Source organism: Podarcis vaucheri, assembly GCF_965113315.1.
Source record: "Podarcis vaucheri genome assembly, chromosome: 11".
NCBI classification, from domain to species: domain Eukaryota; kingdom Metazoa; phylum Chordata; class Lepidosauria; order Squamata; family Lacertidae; genus Podarcis; species Podarcis vaucheri.
Window position 1 is genome coordinate 20,012,404 of NC_138749.1, and position 19,292 is coordinate 20,031,695.

The following is a 19,292-nucleotide window of genomic DNA, read 5'->3' on the forward strand; positions in this document are numbered from 1 at the left end:
TCTGAGTAGATATAGGTCAACATTCACAGCATACATATAAAGCACCATGACCCCCCACGTTAAACTTTCATAGCTACCCCCACAGGATTCTGGGAACTATAGTTTGTTAAGGGTGCTGAGAGTTGCTAGGAGGCCCCTACTCCCCGCAAAGAGACACAATTCCCAGAGTTCCCTGTGAAGAAGATTTAATTGCTAAACCATTTGGGGAACTGTAGCTCGGGGGGGGGGGGTAATAGGGGTCTCCTAACAATTCTCAACACCCTTAACAAACCACAGCTCCCATAATTCTTTGGGAGAAGCTGAGACTGCTTAAAGCACTTTAAATGTATGGTGTATATGTGTGGCCATACCTAGATTGCACTGTTGTTGTTTTTTAAATCACAAAATGATGTGGAAATGTGGAAAAGTGAACTTACATTTGTAAAAGTGTAAAGATGAAGGAAACCAACATTCACAAGATTCGCCCATCCCTGTTGGAGATTTTGACTCCATAATCCATGCCATCTCTCAATTCTTGCAAATTACTCCTCAAAATCTAGGTTTGGGCCGGGCAAAATCTTAGTGGCAGTCTCAGCCACACTACTGCTGGCCTAGAGCTATTCCCAACTGCTTCCACAATGGTGAGGACTCCTGATACTTCACATTTAATTCCTGCCTATGCTCCAAGCAACTCAGGATAGATAGCTTGTGTGGAATTCTCTTCATTTTATCCCCAGCACCCAAAACCCTAGAAGGTTAGTGGGGGCTTTGCGGCCAAGTTGAACAACTCTAAGCTCCTTTAACTCACTGGCTCAGTGAGAGCCATCATTACTTAATCCTCGTCGCCAACTCTAAAAATACAGCTGTACCCTGGAGCAGCTAACACAAAGAGATATAAGAACCTTTGAAGATAAAAACCAGTGCATACAAAAGTTAGAAAATCTGGGCCAGAGAGCAGATACCTCTGGAGAGAGATCATCTCTGCCTGTTCTTGTAAGAAGGCTCCAACATATCTGGGAGGCATTTGGAGCAGTGTCCTGAGGACTGAAGTCGAGAGCTGGGAAAACCCATGGTAGGGCTGTCATATTCTGAAAAGTGAAAACCAGGACACCTCCAAAGTTGAGCTTACAAAAAAAAAAGCCAAAATAACACAATTTTTCAATTGACTTGCCTAAGATCCAGTAGAAAGCAATAGGGGAAATTTATAACTTATCTTAAAGGCGACTGTAAACAGTTAAAACGTTAGTAGGATTGGAATATCACTTGTAGTTTAATGGGAAATTTAGGATACAATGGAGAGATAAAGATCTGGATTGTTATAAAAGATGCAGAAGGAAATGATTAACAGTGGGACCCACAAAGGGTAGGGGGGGAGTCCAAGAGATTCCTTGTTGTGTGTTCTATGTTGGATAGGTGACTGCAAAATTTCAATCTGAGAAACCAAAAAACCCCCAAATTTCTGAAAAAAATAAGATCCAGGAGAAAGTGCCACCTTTCAGAAATCCACCCCCACCCCTGGACGTCAATTCCACCTTTGAAATCCGAGTAATGTCCAGGAAAATCTGTGGGAACAAGTAAGTGCTTTCGCTTTTTTCATGCCTTTCAGAATGGGGTTTTTCTACTTTCAGAATGGAGTTTTCCTCCTGAGTTCAGGCCCCTAGGCTCTCTCCTCTGACTTGGTTGGAGTTGTGTTGACTTCCCAGGCAGGCTATGTACCTATAGGAGGCACATAGGTGAAGCCAGGCCAGCTCATTTGGCCAGGTCTCAGTTCTGCACAGCAGGTCAGAGCTCCCTCATTCATTAGGTGACAGATGGCTTCCTTTGGACAGAACCAGCATTCATCAACAGCTCCACCAGACTGGGGAAGGGGAGGGGCGTTGACCAATGCTCATCCCAAATTATGAAACATTACAGAGTGAGGGCCTCAATGTACCTGGAACTCCATCTTGCCCCTGGGAGTTTTAGGGGGTGGGTGGGTGTGAAACTTTGTTGGTTAGATTTAAGGAGGATCCATTCAAATGAATTAAGAGTGTAAGCACTACTAGCAGCTTTTATTTTCAATAATGGCCCCATCAGATCCCCTTTAGAACTGAAAAGCTGAACACACAACTGACTGCTGTTTATCCTCCAGCCTCTGGTTTCAGCCAATGTTGAAATTGTAAAAGGGAGAAGAAAGGCAAAGAACAGGATGGAAAGGGAGGGGAACAGCAGGATCATGATGAATTGGGCACAAGCTGCCTGCTAGTCAAAGAAGCTTGGCATGTACACTCTGTACAGGAGAACATGTGAAGTCTGATGTTGCCGCGAGCCTTCCATGTTTCTTAAGAAAACTGAAAATGGCAAAATAACAGGCAAGTGCCCACCTGAGTCTTCCCATTTACCCACCCATGCCAACCGCTGCTGGATACAACAGTAATCCAGGTTGCAGTTGTGAATTCAGAAAAGAGCTTCGAGGAACCTGACATTATTACACGCCCCACCTTCTTTTAGACACCAGGGACTAGCTGCCTCTGGTATCAAGCAGCAGAGTTCTTCGGTGAACATTATCAGCCAGAAGCAGACAAGACGTATTTGCTACTGAGCTGTGTTTTAGGGGAGGCCTGCAGCCTCCTTTCGCTTTTATCTGGATTACAACGGCGCTGCCTTATTGTACATTTGCTGTGTTGCTCGAGGGAAGGGGGCTGGGGAGGAGAGCAGAGCCATTTTTCATTCTGAGGAGGACATATGAACTGCGCCCTTGTAATTCCCGTCTGCATTAGAGAAATAGCTTTGTGGCAGGTGAGACGGTGTTTGTGCGTCAATGCACGGCGTCAGCACAAGCTGCTTTGTTGTGGGCATGCACTCATGCGCCACATCAGTGAACTCATCAGTCTTCAAAGACCTTATGGCTGGCTGCATATATTTCCGGCCTCCAGTGGAACATCTCCTCCTGAAGAATTAACATTTGGAGGGTTAGGGTCTGAATATGTACCTTTCTCCAAAAGTGTGTGTGTGTGTGTGCGTGTGTGTGTGTGTGTGTGTGTGTACATATACATATACATATACTTATACATACATATAAACACACACACACACACACACACACACACACATATACATATAAAGGTAAAGGGACCCCTGACCATTAGGTCCAGTCATGGCCAACTCTGGGGTTGCGGCGCTCATCTCGCTTTATTGACCGAGTGACCCGGTCTACAGCTTCTGGGTCATGTGGCCAGGATGACTAAGCCGCTTCTGGTGAACCAGAGCAGCGCACGGAAACGCCGTTTACCTTCCCGACGGAGCGGTACCTATTTATCTACTTGCACTTTGACATGCTTTCAAACAGCTAGGTTGCAGGAGCAGGGACCAAGCAACGGGAGCTCACCCCATTGCAGGGATTCGAACCGCCGACCTTCTGATCAGCAAGGCCTAGGTTCTGTGGTTTAACCCACAGTGCCACCCACGTCCCTACATATACACATATACACATACACACATATACACATATACATATATACACATATACACATACACATATACATATATACATATACACACACACACACACACACACATATATACATATATGAGTCAGATCACCCAATTAAGGAAATTGGAGCTGATTAATTGTATGCATTTTAATCAATGCATCCATTGTTTAATTGTATCTGCACAAATTTATGCATGCTTTTAACAGTAATTTAGAACGGGTTATGGAACCTGGAGCTTCCAGATATGACTGGAAGACAACTTCCATCATTTGAGGTCGATGAGAGTTGAAATCCACTGATTCCCCACCCCTATTTTAAAAGGGGGGGGAGCATCGTTCCTTTGTTAGATGGTGTATGCTGTGTTTCATAGCAGACATCTTAGAAGAGTTATTTCCATCTGTAACATAATATTAGTTTAAAAGATATATATATATTTATAAAGGAGTTCATTATAAACACATAAAGCAATAAACCCATGAATATATTCATTCTACCGAACCAGGGGGGAAGGGAACAAGCCAGCTTTCACTTTTTCTTTAAATGTAAAAAAAAATAACCATAGGTGAAGAGTAAGGGTTGAGATACGGACTCAAATTTACAGCTTTTGGGGAATGGGGGGGGGAGGGGGAGAAAGGGGTATGGGGGGGAGAGTTAAAACCTGAAGTATCGGTTACTCCAAAGCAAGTCCAGGTCTTCAGATAACCATTACACAAATATTCATTAGGATTTGTAATGCACGCATTAGCAGTAAGATCAAATTTCAGACTGAAAACATACAATTAAGTGATACAATGAAACCCTCTAAGGCTTAGATGTTTTGCAACCCAAGCTAGACAGCTGAACTTTGATCATTGCCCTATTTTCTTTGAATAATATTTCAAGTGCGAAAGAGCAAAGAAGGAAACTAATCCCCCATGGTAAGAAAAAAACTAATCCCTCCGACAACCTTTGTATGAATGGAAATATATTTCAAGGTATTTTCCCAACAGAAGATGCAGAGATGGGTTTTGCACTACTTGAATAATCAGGTTCAAAGTAGTCCTTGAAGTGAATTGTTTCAAGGAAAAAATTAATTACTCCTAAAACAAAGAAAAAGAAAACAAGAAAAGTGTTTTGAAAATAAATCCCCTTTGACAGAAGTAAAGCATGTGGTAAGAAGCATCCCTTGAGATGCATCTACACTTTGAAAATAAATCAGTTTAATAATGATTCCTTCTCTTTGTGGAACTCTGGGAATTGTAGTTCTGTGTCAAGGGCTAGGGAGCGCTAACAGAGAAATCTCAACATCCTTACCAAACTACATATCCCAGGATTCTTTGGGTGAAAGCTACTGACGTGATATATAATATAAACAATATAAATTTCTGGAGTAGGACGGCCTTTAGCTCACATCATTTTATTGTGGCTTGCAACTTAATACAGGAATAAAAACTATTGGGAAGAATCATTTTTGGAAATAAATTGGTATTCTTCCCCATCTCTAACTTCAGGCAAGAAAATGTCATGGATAGCTCTGCCTTGGTCAAGAGAACACTGTTGTGTTGTGTTGTGTTGTGTTGTGTTGTTGTGTTGTGTTGTTGTGTTGTGTTGTGTTGTGTTGTGTTGTGTTGTTGTGTTGTGTTTTTTATGCTCAGTCCCCACTTCCCTTTCTCATTTCGGAAAGGATCACAAAGTTGGGTGAACTGCAAATCTATCCCTACATATTTACATCTGGGTCACCCATTCCTTCCTCTCTGCATGGTGGCCACACCTAATCTTCAGACCCAGACTCAAGCTGCATTAAGGACATTAAACAATACTAAAACCCATCACCTGTAGATAATAAGCATGCATGTTTACAAACACAGACCAAAAAAGAGGGAAACAGTCATTATCTGATTTCTGGCCAATTGCTCCCGTCCACAAGTAACAGTAGCAATTGCTGTTTCTGCATTTTTTGACCATCATAAATGAATAAGAGAAGACAGCTCTAATAGGCTCTTACTTCCATGTAGTAGTAGTAATAATAATAATAATAATAATAATAATAATAATAATAATAATCTTTTATTTATATCCCACCCTCCCCAGCTGAAGTCGGGCTCAGGGAGGCTAACATCAGATATATAACATTGGTATAAAATCAAACAATAATTAAATTACCTCCTAAAAACAGGTCAAAATCCAATTAAAGTCTAATTAGATGGCTTTCCGCAGGGTTAGGGTTGGGAACAGTAAGTGCTCATAGGCTGGGAGGCCTCTTTCATATTAGTTCTTATACAAAAAGAAAAGGGGCGTCAGGCTGAGCCCTGACCAAAGGCCTGGTGGAACAACTCCGTCTTGCAGGCCCTGTGGAAAGATGTCAAATCTCTTGTGGTCAAGGCCAGCCTAATTTCTCTGAGACCTAGGATCTCCAAGGTGTTTTTATTTGCAGACCGTAAGGTCCTCAGTGGGGCGTACCAGGAGAGGCGGCCCGTAGGTACGTATATCCTAGGCCATATATCCAAGCACACCTGGATTTGTAAGGCACTCACCTTTCTGTGATGGTTTCTCTGAGACCACTAGTGACGCCTTTGACCACAGTGCTAGCCTTTGGGGTCAGCACCACCTGAGATATAAAAAAGGAGCCCTTCTTCCTCTTTTCAATGATGGATGCCTGGAGAAACTGGATCAGTTTTTCAGGATCTGTTGTGTTGGCCCACGGAGCTGGCATCATCTGCCCTGGCCACAAGAAGGAAACCTCCAAAGCCACTGGACTGTGATAAAACACCAGCACTTGATAATCCTTCTCCCACAGATACTGGAGACAGACCTCGTGAGCAAATATAGCCGGGCACATTTTATTTCCAAAAGTGTCTTTGAGCATTTGAACCAGTTTTTCATGGTGGCACATTTGCATCCCGTAGAAGTGGTTGAAGTCCAAAAAGACCACTTCCTTGTGGTGGTCAGCAAGAAAGGCACTGATCTCCTCGAGGCCCTCATTGACTTTGGCACTGAACAAACCGTGAGCAAAGTAGAGTTCATTGTCGGGGTCTCTGGGCTTGGTGGAGATTCTAAGATCAAAATACCGTATGCCTGCTCCAAGCTGGCTTGTGAAGTTCATCGTCTGCGTCGCCAACCATTTCCTCATCAGCTTTTTAGCCACAGTTCCAAACACAGAGACAAAATTCTGGACGGTGTCAGGTTGTTCAGGTCCAACGGGTGAGGCTTCATCAATGTAGAAGCTAAATGAGTCATGAGAGCCTAAAAATAACACAAAACAACACATTTGCATTTTTTTAAAATAAAAAAGCAAGATTTGAAGACTGATACTCAGGGTTGCATGAAAATATTCCAGAGCTCAAATTACAACACAAATCACTTATTTCCTCTCTAACTGTTTTAATATCAGTTATTTTAGCATTGGAAAGATGTCGCTAGTAGTATCCAAATGGGCTACCTGTGCAGCAAGAGAATGACAAACTATGTTCTTTTCAGAAGGCACCTGATTGCTTCACACTTGCGCTGGTGTTCTGATAGCATTAGTTTGCACCTCGCAGAGTCAATGAAAGGGATAGCTGTGTTTGTACTATGTTGAGTGTTTGGAGGTCAAAGCATATTGTTAGCTGGGAGGGGGAAATGACTTAACTTTTCAGGCTCAGTCAGTGGTGTGCCGAGTCCCTGCTGGGTCGTGCTTCTTGCACAGATATGACTCAGCACTGGCAATTGTTTGGTTTTCATTCTGCAAGTCCTCGATGTGTTTGAGTTAGTCTTGAAGGAAACACACTGTTAGTCTTGAAGGCTGACAATGAGGAATAACTCCAGCTGATATCAGGCCAAAATATATGAATCCAACACCTGTTTAAATTATATGAGAGAGGGCTTAGTCCTAACACCTAATCCTGACATCTGTGGCGGAGCAAGAGGTAAAAGCAAGCAAAGCCACAAATGTACAGTGGTACCTCGGGTTAAGTACTTAATTCGTTCTGGAGGTCCGTACTTAACCTGAAACTGATCTTAAGCTGAAGCATCACTTTAGCTAATGGGGCCTCCTGCTACCGCCTCGCTGCCGGAGCACGATTTCTGTTCTCATCCTGAAGCAAAGTTCTTAACCTGAAGCACTATTTCTGGGTTAGTGGAGTCTGTAACCTGAAGCGTATGTAACCTGAAGTGTTTGTAACCCGAGGTACCACTGTAAATTTGCAGCAGACTAGTTTTGACACACACTCATGCACCCTTCTCTATTCTCCATGAAGACAAGCCACTGAGATGTGTAGCCCAAGGAGAGATATGAGGGCTGGATGGTGAGGCCATATTCAGTCCCTGGGTCTAAGCTTCCTCAACCCTGACCCAAATGTGCACTCAGTTTGGATCATCACCATCACTGTGTCCTTGCAGCAGCACAAACTGTGGCATTGTGCAGACACTGTTCAGATGATGGGGCAAAGTGCCAGGTAGACAGAAGGATGGCATGGGAATGGTTGTCATTATGGACTCATAGGATGAGAACCTATAAGAGCACCACTATGATGCAACTGGACCCTCTCAGATGACGATGAAACTGCACTATTCCTTTGGATTTGGATGGATGAATCAACTGACTCAATGGCAGGTCTATCACATTTCTATTCCACGCATCCTCAGAGGAGCAAAGGATGTGTCAGTTTCCAGGGCAGAAAAAGAGTGCATAACATTCAAAAACCAACAGCTGTAAATGAAAGGGGGCCTGCCATGATTCTAAGAAGGCTTTGAGTGATAATACGAGAAGACCAGTAACATTATATAAAATGAAACTTCAAAAGACTACAGAACAGTGTGAGCATGGAGGCAACAAGCTTAGCTCATCATAAACGATATCACGGGTTTTATCCAAGAGAGTCTTGGGACACTTCTGCCACCGTATTCCCTACAGCTCCCCCCAAAATGCAAGGATGACACCACCACCCAATACACATGCATGCATATACATAGGGATCTTTTTTGTTTCAGGTACAAAATATTGCTGTTTAAAGGTTGAAAAACATAATACCCCAGTGCCATAGAGCAGTGTTTTTCAACCACTGTTCCGCGGCACACTAGTGTGCCGCGAGATGTTGCCTGGTGTGCCGTGGGAAAAATTGAAAAATTCGAAAGATTTTTTTTTAAAAAAAAAAAGTCAAATTTTTGCCCACTAGGCGGGCGCCGGACTGTGTCCACCCTATTTTCCATCCGTCCTGGGTGGGGATCAGATCGGATGGGATCGGATGAGAGCGGACAGGCGGTCCGCTCTCATCCGATTCCCCATAGAGAGCAGCGGGGCTCTGACATCTCCCTCTCCGCACACAGTGGTGGTGTGCCTCGTGATTTTTTTCATGAAACAAGTGTGCCTTTGCCCCAAAAAGGTTGAAAAACACTGCCATAGAGGATGAATCTGACAGAGGATAGGGAGGTTTGTTACAGAAGACGGATAGCTTCAAATCTACCTGTCTCACAGGATACCCAGGGGAAGGCATCCCCCAGGAAACAGTAGTGCATTTTCTTGCACAGCCTGAGGATGTAGCTCTTCCCTCTTCTAGAACTCTGAGCAACCCCTCAGAAAACCTGCCGGTGAAGCAGGAAATCCCACAGGCAGCAGAAGGCGCCCTAGTCCCATCACAGTCAAGCCTAAGCAATATGGCACAGCCCCTTTCAGCCCTGATAGGATTCTCCTTGGGAGTGGAGTTGCAAACAGCAGCCCTCTCTTGATTGGACGCCTGAGACTCATGTTTCCTGCCAGAGTTGGAACCTTGCTCCCCAAATGCGCTGACCATGGTCCTGATCTCCAGCGACCTATCCTAGGATCCAGCCCTAACCAAAAGCAGAGCAACAAAGGCTGAGGCTCTCTTAAGGAGCAGGCATGTGAAAGCGCCAGCAACAAATAGGAAACACCTGCACGTTATCTGCATGGCAAAGAGCCCTAGAAAGACTCTCATTGTGCCACACTCTGTTTAAAGTGTAGCGTCTTCTGTTCACTGCACTCACACTACCCTGCAGCTCATTTATTGAAAGGGGATTAGACAAATTCATGGAGGACAACATTATCATTGCCTACTACTTATTACCAATGGGTAGTCAATGGCTATACATGACCTCCGGGATCAGAGGCAGTACTCCTCTGAATTTCCAGTTGCTGGGAAATACAGACGGACTTCCTGTAGGAGGGGGCCTCCTATAGGCACCTGGCTATAGGCACGGTGAGAACAGGCTGATGGACTAAATAGGCCTTTGGCCTGAACCAGCACAGCTCTTTTTATGTTCTCAGCTCTTTGCAGTGATGCTCCCAGTCCAATCCTTAAAAGGAATCTGAGTGGCTAGAGTGCTTTTCAAGCCCAGGGGTAAGAGAAAGGGTTGCATTCAACGCAGTGCTAAGCCTAAGGCTATCCTTGCACAACAGAATGTTCTCCCCACCCTGAAATCTATTCTGGGTGTTCTCCAAATCCTCCAAGGCAGATGGCCTGGGGGGGGCATGCAGGGGGAGGAAGGGAGGGAAAATCTCATTGTTTTGCTGTTTTCATTTTAATTACTTATTTGTGTTTTTATTTTGTATTTTTATCCCGTGAACTGCCCTGAGATCATCTGATGAAGGGAGGTGTATAAACCTAATAATAAACGGTAAATGAAATAAAAATTATACTAGTGGCCATCCCAGAACTATCTGGTTTTCTCACTGTGAGGGGGGGAAAGGGGGGGACCTGTAACTTTGAACTCTTTGGAAGAAAACCAGTAAAAGGGAGGGGAAGATAAGATTCCGTGCAGAAAAATAGCAAAGAAAGGGTTAAACCAGCTGACCACCCCACCCCACCCAAGTCTCCTACCTTTAGAACATCTGTGTGTCCTTTGAAAACTACAGATAGATGGGGAGGTACAGAGCAAGGTGAGATACTGAGCAATGGCTTGATTTAGGAATGAAGCGGATTCCTATGTTCCTAATTCCACTTGCAGAAGAACTCTATTTTATCCAGACCTCAGAATGTTTTTGAGGGCTGATTCACTCACGAATGTTTGTCATATAATGACTGAAGCACTGAGCAGTGGATTGCCATCATAAATCAAAATGCCACAGATATCACTTCACGTCACCTCAAATAGAGTGTCTTTTATTGGAGTTGGATTAGACATATTATGGTGAATCATCAAATGCTGGCTAGCTAAGAGCGTGCATGTATGAACCGGCACTCGCTCTTCGTGACAACAAATTTCACCAGTGTTTAAGCCACCGTCGAAATAGTTCCTGCTAAAAAGTTCTCTTTTTAAAAAAAAAATTTGAAAAATACCAATCTTCGATGTTTCCTGCAAGCGTTCTTACTCAGATCTTACTACAAAGGCAACCATGTAAGCACATAAAGTTAAATATATTTGTGCCTGGGTGGAAAATAATCTGGCAGACTTCACTATTCTCTCAGTTAATTATCTGATGATCTGAGATTTTCTTACACCCACAATCATTATGTTTTGCAAACCCAGGTCTGTTCATTCATGTGCAAATACTGTCTTCTGTCAATCTATTCTTGCCTTAGTCACTGAAAAGAGGTCCCCTGTTAGGAGAAATGTCTGTGTTGATTAAAAGTAAATAACTAGTTTCTATGTTGAAACCAGGGATGTGGAAGCTGTTGCCCTCCAAGTGTTCCTGGACTTGAATTGCCATGTGTCCTGGACAGAGCAGGCAATGACCAGCAATGATGACAGCTCCCCAACCCTGATCTAACCCAATTACTACGTCATATGAGATGTTGCTTTTCATCATGAGCTGATTGTGGTGTTTTGTGCCCACACCTAGTAAAACGTGCTTTCTTCACTGCAATCTCATGATGTTGTGTCCTCACAGCAATGCAAGGATGGACAAGCATTTCTGAACTGCAATGGGAGACCTCACTTACTCTAAAGCCCCTTTCTGTTTTGCAGGTCCTGCTCGGAATGGCAGTCTTTGGTCCGCAAAGACTTCCCCTTTGAAGTTTAACGCAATCCCTGCTTCTCTGCAAAATTAATTAATGAACCATTTCCACCATCGCCTTGAAAAGGTTTGCAAACCGATTGTCTGCATTTCCACTCAGATGTGAAATCCTGCTGTGTTTAGTGGGTACAGAGTCAGAGCCTGCAAAAACCTACACCACCACCACCCCCGAAAGAACCCAAGTTAAGGGGCAGGAGTTAGGCAGAGACCACTCTCCCCTCCTCCTTTAGAAGCTCAGCCTCAATCCCAGCTGCACTTCCACAAGATGGGGCAGCAGTGCCACTCTGGCCCATGGGCATAGCCAACGGGGGACGGGTGGGGGGCAAGGGCCCCCTCTAGATCAAGTAAAACAATAGAAATACTTAACTAACTGACTAATCACATCGGTTCTTCCCCCTCCTCACACAAAAATCCTCCCCTCCCCACAACCAAGTCCCGTCCCCCCAAAAAAAATCCCGGCTATGCCCATGCTCTGGCTTAGAGGTTGTGCTAATGTCATCCTCTGGCTCAGAGGACTAAATTTCAGGTGCTCCAATGAGATCAGAGGGCAGGATTCAACTAATGAGTCCTCTCAGTGGAAGCCATGTGCAATGACTTCCGCTTGTGCAACAGCCTTTCCCCCTCTGTTTGCCCCCCCCCAATGCCACCCCCCAAAATGGAGGGAGGAGTGGGGGGAACAATCTGTCTGGCAAGCTCAAACGCTTGAACTGTGCATGCTACTGAATTCCTCTCCAGGTCTGCCCTGCTCCATCTGAGTGAAAGACGGCTGGAAGGACCTGGTCTCCTCTTACTGAGGAGGAATCTTTCAGTGTAGGTGAACACAGGGCAATCATTGCTCCTATAAAGGGCTCGGTCTAAGCCTGGCTGTTGCTGAAGCAACATCCACCTGCTGTTCTTTGCTAGTACAGTGGTACCTCGGGTTAAGTACTTAATTCGTTCTGGAGGTCTGTTCTTAACCTGAAACTGTGCTTAACCTGAAGCACTACTTTAGCTAATGGGGCCTCCCACCGCGCCACCGGAGCCCGATTTCTGTTCTTATCCTGAAGCAAGGTTCTTAACCTGAAGCACTATTTCTGGGTTAGCGGAGTGTGTAACCTGAAGCATATGTAACCTGAAGCGCATGTAACCCGAGGTACCACTGTAGTCAGGCTGAGCTCTCTGCTCCCTGCAGAACAAGCTGTTCTCATCTTGGCATGAACTGGGCTGAAGTTCCCTTCCACAACTGGTACCATCAGTACCTGGGCCACAGGACTTTCTTGTTCAAGCTTGAGGAGGTGCAACTAAAGTTGTTTTATTGCAATATCAAAATATACAGTGACATTGCTTTTGGTGGGGCCGGGCGGCGGGAGATACCATTTGCGCACGCTTCAATTTCCCCCTTCCCACCTCTTGTGAGCACTTAGGAAGGATATATTGCATCGGAGACCTTTTTGTGATGCAAATGGTATTTCTATTAAAGAAGCCATCAGTCAAATGAAAGCCCTGGTTTAAATAAATCTATTTACCCAGCGTAAAATGTTTGCATTGTATCATCAAAACAAAAAATAAATCAGTGGTTAATAGCTAATTCTTTCTCCCAAGTCACATATATAAAGGCAGAGAGATCCATTGCCAGGCAGTTAATCTGCTCAGGGTTGCCCATATTGACTGCACAGCTTTTAAAAACTCATTCTTCAAGTACAGGAAGCCAGCTTTTTTTTTTAAAAAAAAAGAACTCTTTCCAGGATAAATTAGTCTGCAACGACTATGCAAAGATAAAGATATTTGGAAACCAATATTCAGCACAAAGGCAGATGTTAAAATATTGGGTGTGTTGTGCTATGATCATGAACAAAGCTGGAGTTGGATGCTAATGGATGGAGATAATTTTCCCTGTGTCTTTCATAATCTAATACTTGAACACAGAGGGAGGAAATGAAACCAAGTGGCAGAAGGTTTGGGACAGGCAAAATAACTTATTTGCACAACACACAATTTATGGAGTCCACCGGCACTTGCCTCGTATACTGAACTGTGCTCCTCAAAGGCTGAGTACCCAGCGTGTTCCCCTCCAAATGTTGCTGGACTCCAAATCCCATCAGCCCCAGTCAACATGGCGCATTGTCAGGGATGATGGGGGTTGTGGTCCAGCAACATCTGGCTATCCTATGTTGGCTATTCCTGCTCAAGGGTATCCTTTGGACTGCAATGCAATCCCCGTCACCCATCTTCAGGTCATGAAGGTCAGGTCACCTCACTCTCTGAGTTTTATCTTCCATTTTCACCACTTGACTCAACCTGATACCCCTATTTAGATTTGTTCCTGTTCCCTTCCTCCATATTGCTACCTGCCTTGAATGAGTTTACTTGCTTCTAAACCATGGGGTTTTTTTCAGCTGATGATTCTGTAACTTGACCTTCATCCTTCATGACCTTCTGCCTTGTTTGGACTACATTACCCAAATCCATTGGGCCTTCACTCTTGGGGTTGCTTCCATTGACTGTTCTTCATTCTTCTAGCCCTGTGAAACTGAGTCAGATCCCCAAAAATATGACTGCCAGCAGATCCTCTCATCAAGCACACAACACCCCACAGCCAAAACAGCCACAAAAATAAGGAAGTGAGCCCTTAACTTACAGCACAAATTATTAATCAACTTGAGCTTCAGTTGATTAACCTACCAACTAAATGGTCTAGCAGCTCTTGTGAGAAAAGTGAATAGGGATTCCATGCAAAGAAGGAGATCCACACACAATTTAATCAATGACCAGCATGCTCAGGTGAAACATGTCTAAAGTAGCCTACATTGCTGGGCAAAACCTGGGGCTTGATTTCCGCCCCCACCTGCAATTTCCTCCATAAAGCAGAATTCCTTGAGCACTTTCACGCTACTGAGCATGAGAGACAGCATCTTTTCTACGCAACGATGTCCCCATCATCATTTGCGTTTGGAGTAATCCTGGCACATCTACTGATAAAAGCAATTTAAGAAAGAGAATCGCTTGTATTAGAAAAGAAGATGATGAAATTTCCAGACAGTCCCTGTTAAAGGTCTTTGTAGCACACAGCATTAAGTGAGTGAGGGCAACACTTTCTAGTAAAAGGAAGTTGAAATCAAAGTGTTCCCTCTTAGCCCTGAGCAGTCTCTTGATTGATGTTATCTGTAACAACAACAATACTTAATAGATTTTTATAATGGGGAGAAACCTTTCTTTGAAGTATAGTGCTTCACAGTACTAACACGATTGCTGGACGAAAAAAGAAAAGAAAAAGCAGTCTTCATGCCAATTACCGGAGCTCATCAGCGAAAGAAACCTTCTGGATCGCTGGCTTATTTTTCCACTATAATTTTCCCCCAGTACAATCCGTACAGTCCTTCCTCAGTGCAAAGCGGACTTGGATGTATATTTTTAGACTCCCTGCAGACTTTTTCAATGTTACTTTCACCTGCTGCTTGTGTAATAGGTTTTATTAAGACTGTAAAAAAAAAAAAAAAATCCAGAATCCATGCTGGAGTTTCATATTCTATCCTTTAAAAAAACAACCACCAGAAACCTACCAGCCCTAGCATTAGGCAGTTTGCTGCCACTGCCTCAGGCTGCAGATTCCAATGAGGGGCAGTGGTGCTTCTCCTGGGGGGGGCATACCCTTCTGTTGGAGGACAGAGCTGTCCGTGCTATATGGCGTCTCCTGCATCCCCATAACTACCTTTACAAACTGCCATTAGTACGACAACTATGGCCATTCCTGGTGCAGGAAAGTTTGACCACAGTAATTTATGCATCGATTCCTTCAAGCCTGTGCTTCCCTTCCGCTTGATCTGTAAGCTGCAGTTGGGTGCGGGATGCTGCCCAATTTAGAACCCCGCTCTGTACCCACTCAGCCACCCAGTCCCCAGTCCTAACACCAAGGACCACTGGCGGAGCCCCCTATCTGACTCTGCTCTATATACTATATGTTTGTTTACTCTGCAATAACCTGTCCCCCATGGATTTAAAAGCTGGCAGAGGCTGCTTGTTCTTTTGCCTAAAGATACCCGGGGCGGGGGGTGGGGGGACCTGAATTTGCCTTCTCTATGCTTCAAAATATACCTCAGCAGCTGCAGTGTGTGACATATCAAGCTGGGCACTGCACAGTGCCTTAATGTTCATGCCCAGGCAAAGACATCGGAGATTGTTAGAGCCCAAAACACCATGGTGGATATCACCATTAGAGGTATTATCTGTTAAAAAGGAAAACACAGAAGGCAAATGGGTCAGATATCAGCAATTAGTAAAAGAAGATCAAGGCCAATTAAGGTTAAGATCATATGAAGAACTTGGCCAGTATTGTAACACATGGCTACAATATGGAGAGGTGTTGAGCCATGCTTGCTCTTGCATTTCAACAAAAGAGAGCTCCTGCGAGTGCTTTTGCATGGCTGGAAGGTACTGTTGAACTGTGTTGGTACCTCTTCCTGGGCAATGGAGAGATGAGCATGTGGGTTGTGTGTAGAAGATAATGGCTTTTGCATGGAAGGAAGGTAGCCAACTTTACATATGTTGGCCCACCACTTTTGCTTCTGGTTTTGCTGACTTTTGCCTCCGCCCTGCCCTGCCAACCTCTGGCTTGCAGCTCTCAGCAGGTTGCACACAAGGAAAAATGGCCCCCTCAGACTGGAAAAGGTGCCCCTATTGCATGGGATAGCCCAGTTTAGGAGCTATATAAAGGGGCAGGGCAGACTAAGACTTGGGGCTGCAAATTGTCTCTTGCTTCAACTTGTGATGCACCCCTTGGAGTGTGTTTGCAGCAGCTGCATGCTAACAAATATATGCTGGTACAGCCATAAATCTCCCCCCACAACAAGTGCATAAAAAAAAATTCTAAACAGTTCTTACAAAATATGAGTTACGGCTAATTAGCGCGTGCCAGTAGCACAATTAGCAAAATGGCTTGTTGCCAGAAAGGAAGGGAAGAGAGACTTTGTAGGCATTTTAATTCCTTATGCAACAAAAATGGGAGCCACAAAGATGAGAGTTTCTAAAAACCAGAACAAGCAGCATAACAGCATATAAATCCCAGCCAGAGGGATGATGATGACAATGACTGCAAAAAGACTGAAAATACAAAGGTCTTCACCAGGTGCCGAAAAGACGTTTATGTAGGTATCAGGTCCTTAGTAACCTCCAATTTCATCTCTTTAAGTGGGGAACCTAACAAGGATCTCTGGTGGTAATAATCTGAAGATCCAGGCAGGTATATACGAGAGGATACCTGGCTCAAACTGGTGTAAACAATGAGTTCTTGAGTTGTCAGAGTGAACCTTCTGAAGGTCTCCCTCTCACATGCAGATGTGCAAGGCTGCTGTGTTATGACTGTGTTATGACCAGTTTATATATTTAGGATAATTAAAGGTATAATTACTGCAGTGCACTAATTCAGGCTGACCATAAAGAAGGCTGATCGCCGAAGAATTGATGCTTTTGAATTATGGTGTGGGAGGAGACTCTTGAGAGTCCCATAAATTGCCAGAAGATCAAACCTCTCCATTCTGAAGGAAATCAGCCCTGAGTGCTCACTGGAAGGACAGATCCTGAAGCTGAGGCTCCAGTACTTTGGCCACCTCATGAGAAGAGAAGACTCCCTGGAAAAGACCCTGATGTTGGGAAAGATGGAGGGCACAAGGAGAAGGGGACGACAGAGGACAAGATGGTTGGACAGTGTTCTCGAAGCTACTAATGTGAGTTTGACCAAACTGCGGGAGGCAGTGGAAGACAGGAATGCCTGGCGTGCTCTGGTCCATGGGGTCACGAATAGTCGGACATAACTAAACGACTAAACAACAACTACTTCAGGCTACAAAGTGGGGGGACTGCTTGAATGTTTGAATGTTCAGCACTTTCCTATACATTGAAGTAAGACATGTAGGAGAAGTCTAGGCTGAATTACCCAGACATGCTCAGTTTCTACATGCAAGGAATTGCTTCCCAGCTAACAACACCTTACAGTCGCGGACGACTCTGGGGTTGCGGCGCTCATCTCACTTTATTGGCCGAGGGAGCCGGCGTACAGCTTCCGGGTCACATGGCCAGCATGACTAAGCCGCTTCTGGTGAACCGGAGCAGCTCACGGAAACGCTGTTTACCTTCCGGCCAGAGTGGTACCTATTTATCTACTTGCACTTTGACGTGCTTTCGAACTGCTAGGTTGGCAGGAGCAGGGACTGAGCAACGGGAGCTCACCCTGTCGTGGGGATTCGAACTGCCAACCTTCTGATCGGCAAGTCCTAGGCTCTGTGGTTTAACCCACAGCGCCATCCGCATCCCTTATCATTGGCAAAGGCAGAAGCAAATTAAGCAAGGCTTCCTGAGACTTTTCTCAGCTAAGCAATGTAAGGAGTGTGCTCTCCAGCTTTCCAGTATAAAGTATTACCCAATTTTCAGAGTATTCAAAATAAAATGGCAATAACAGTTTTGCGCCAAACATGCATATATTGTATTGATTCATTTCATTTATTTTGTACACAGAATTCAACTTGCTGTTTCTTGGGGTGTGTGGTTCGCTTTGTTTTTTTTGTTTTTTTAAAAAAGCATTTCCATTTTACAGCATTTCCAATTTTCAGCTTTAGTGCCAAAACATAAACAAATATATTTGCCCAAAGCGCCTATCTATGGTGCATATGATCACTGTAATTATCTAAGCGCAATGTTCTGCTCTAATATAGACTGTTTACACATCTTCCTTACATCAGTTGGGGAAAGTAGCAGAATTTCTGCATAATTTAGACAGCATAATGTAGATTGCATAATTTAGACCCAATTTGCATAATGTATTATATGTGTGCATATGTGTGTGTACACACAGCATAATCAAACTATCTTCCGTTTCTATAGTGCAGAAGTTTGCCAGATCTACCTCCCAGCTTAGTTGCTATGCAGACCAGGAAGCATGTGGCGCCGGGAAGTGGGGGGCGACCTACAGACTGGGGAGCGGGGCACAATACAGTACTTAAAATTGCCTTTCTGTGCGTCATAAAAATGATGCTCAGAATAATTACTATAATAGGCACGCTGAAACACTGTTAAGCCAAGCAGTTCTCAGCAGAACATGCTGTTTTGATTGATGCGTCGGCTAGAATGCAAACTTTACTTAGCAATCTCTTATCTGCTGAATCAAAGTACTTAATCAATGTGGTTGGATGAAATTGGGTGTTCTCTCTCTCTCTCTCTCTCCTGCTTGATGCCAAACCAAAAGGAAGACATGCTCTTGCACACTAGGCTGTGTGAGTCCAAAACATATGTTTATAAATCCACAGCTTTCAAAAGTGGGTGGATCTTCTTGCAGTGGTCAAATATAGCAAGGAAGTTATGGCAGGATCAAAGAGGTGCTGGCAGGTAAATAAAGAACCTCAGAGTAAGCTAACAAGGTCAAGCTGTAGATATGATCACTCCAGCTAGAAAACTTTGCACAAAGGCATACAGAAAATATCAGATCCCAATAAATTAGATCTAATTAAGAAGGTATTCAACCAGTTAAATATGGTTAAAATAACAGCTGTATTTGAGGAGGAAGGGAGGCTTAAAGAAAGCAAAAATAAGAGGAACCTGGTAACTTCTTATATCTCTTTTCAGTGTTGGGAAATCCAGGACAGGGAATGGATAATACAGTGGTACCTCAGGTTACATACGCTTCAGGTTACAGACTCCGCTAACCCAGAAATAGTGCTTCAGGTTAAGAACTTTGCTTCAGGATGAGAACAGAAATCGTGCTCTGGCGGCGTGGCGGCAGCAGGAGGCCCCATTAGCTAAAGTGGTGCTTCAGATTAAGAACAGTTTCAAGTTAAGAACGGACCTCCGGAACGAATTAAGTACTTAACCTGAGGTACCACTGTATGTAATTATGAAGACATGAAATTAATGTTTTTAAGGAAAAGTCAAAAGCTTTAAACAAAACG

At 44.1% G+C, this 19,292-nt stretch overlaps 2 protein-coding genes across 2 annotated transcripts in view; one reads left to right on the plus strand and one right to left on the minus strand.

Moving 5' to 3' along the window:
* RIMOC1 (RAB7A interacting MON1-CCZ1 complex subunit 1) overlaps positions 1 to 19,292 on the plus strand; it is a 375,501-nt gene that overhangs the window by 153,254 nt on the left and 202,955 nt on the right. The window lies entirely within an intron of this gene.
* Positions 1 to 19,292, minus strand: part of PLCXD3 (phosphatidylinositol specific phospholipase C X domain containing 3) — an 85,454-nt gene that overhangs the window by 19,053 nt on the left and 47,109 nt on the right. Inside the window, exon 2 of the mRNA XM_082242194.1 lies at positions 5,966 to 6,674. Coding sequence (XP_082098320.1) covers positions 5,966 to 6,674 — 709 coding nt within the window. The remainder of the gene's footprint in view (positions 1 to 5,965; positions 6,675 to 19,292) is intronic.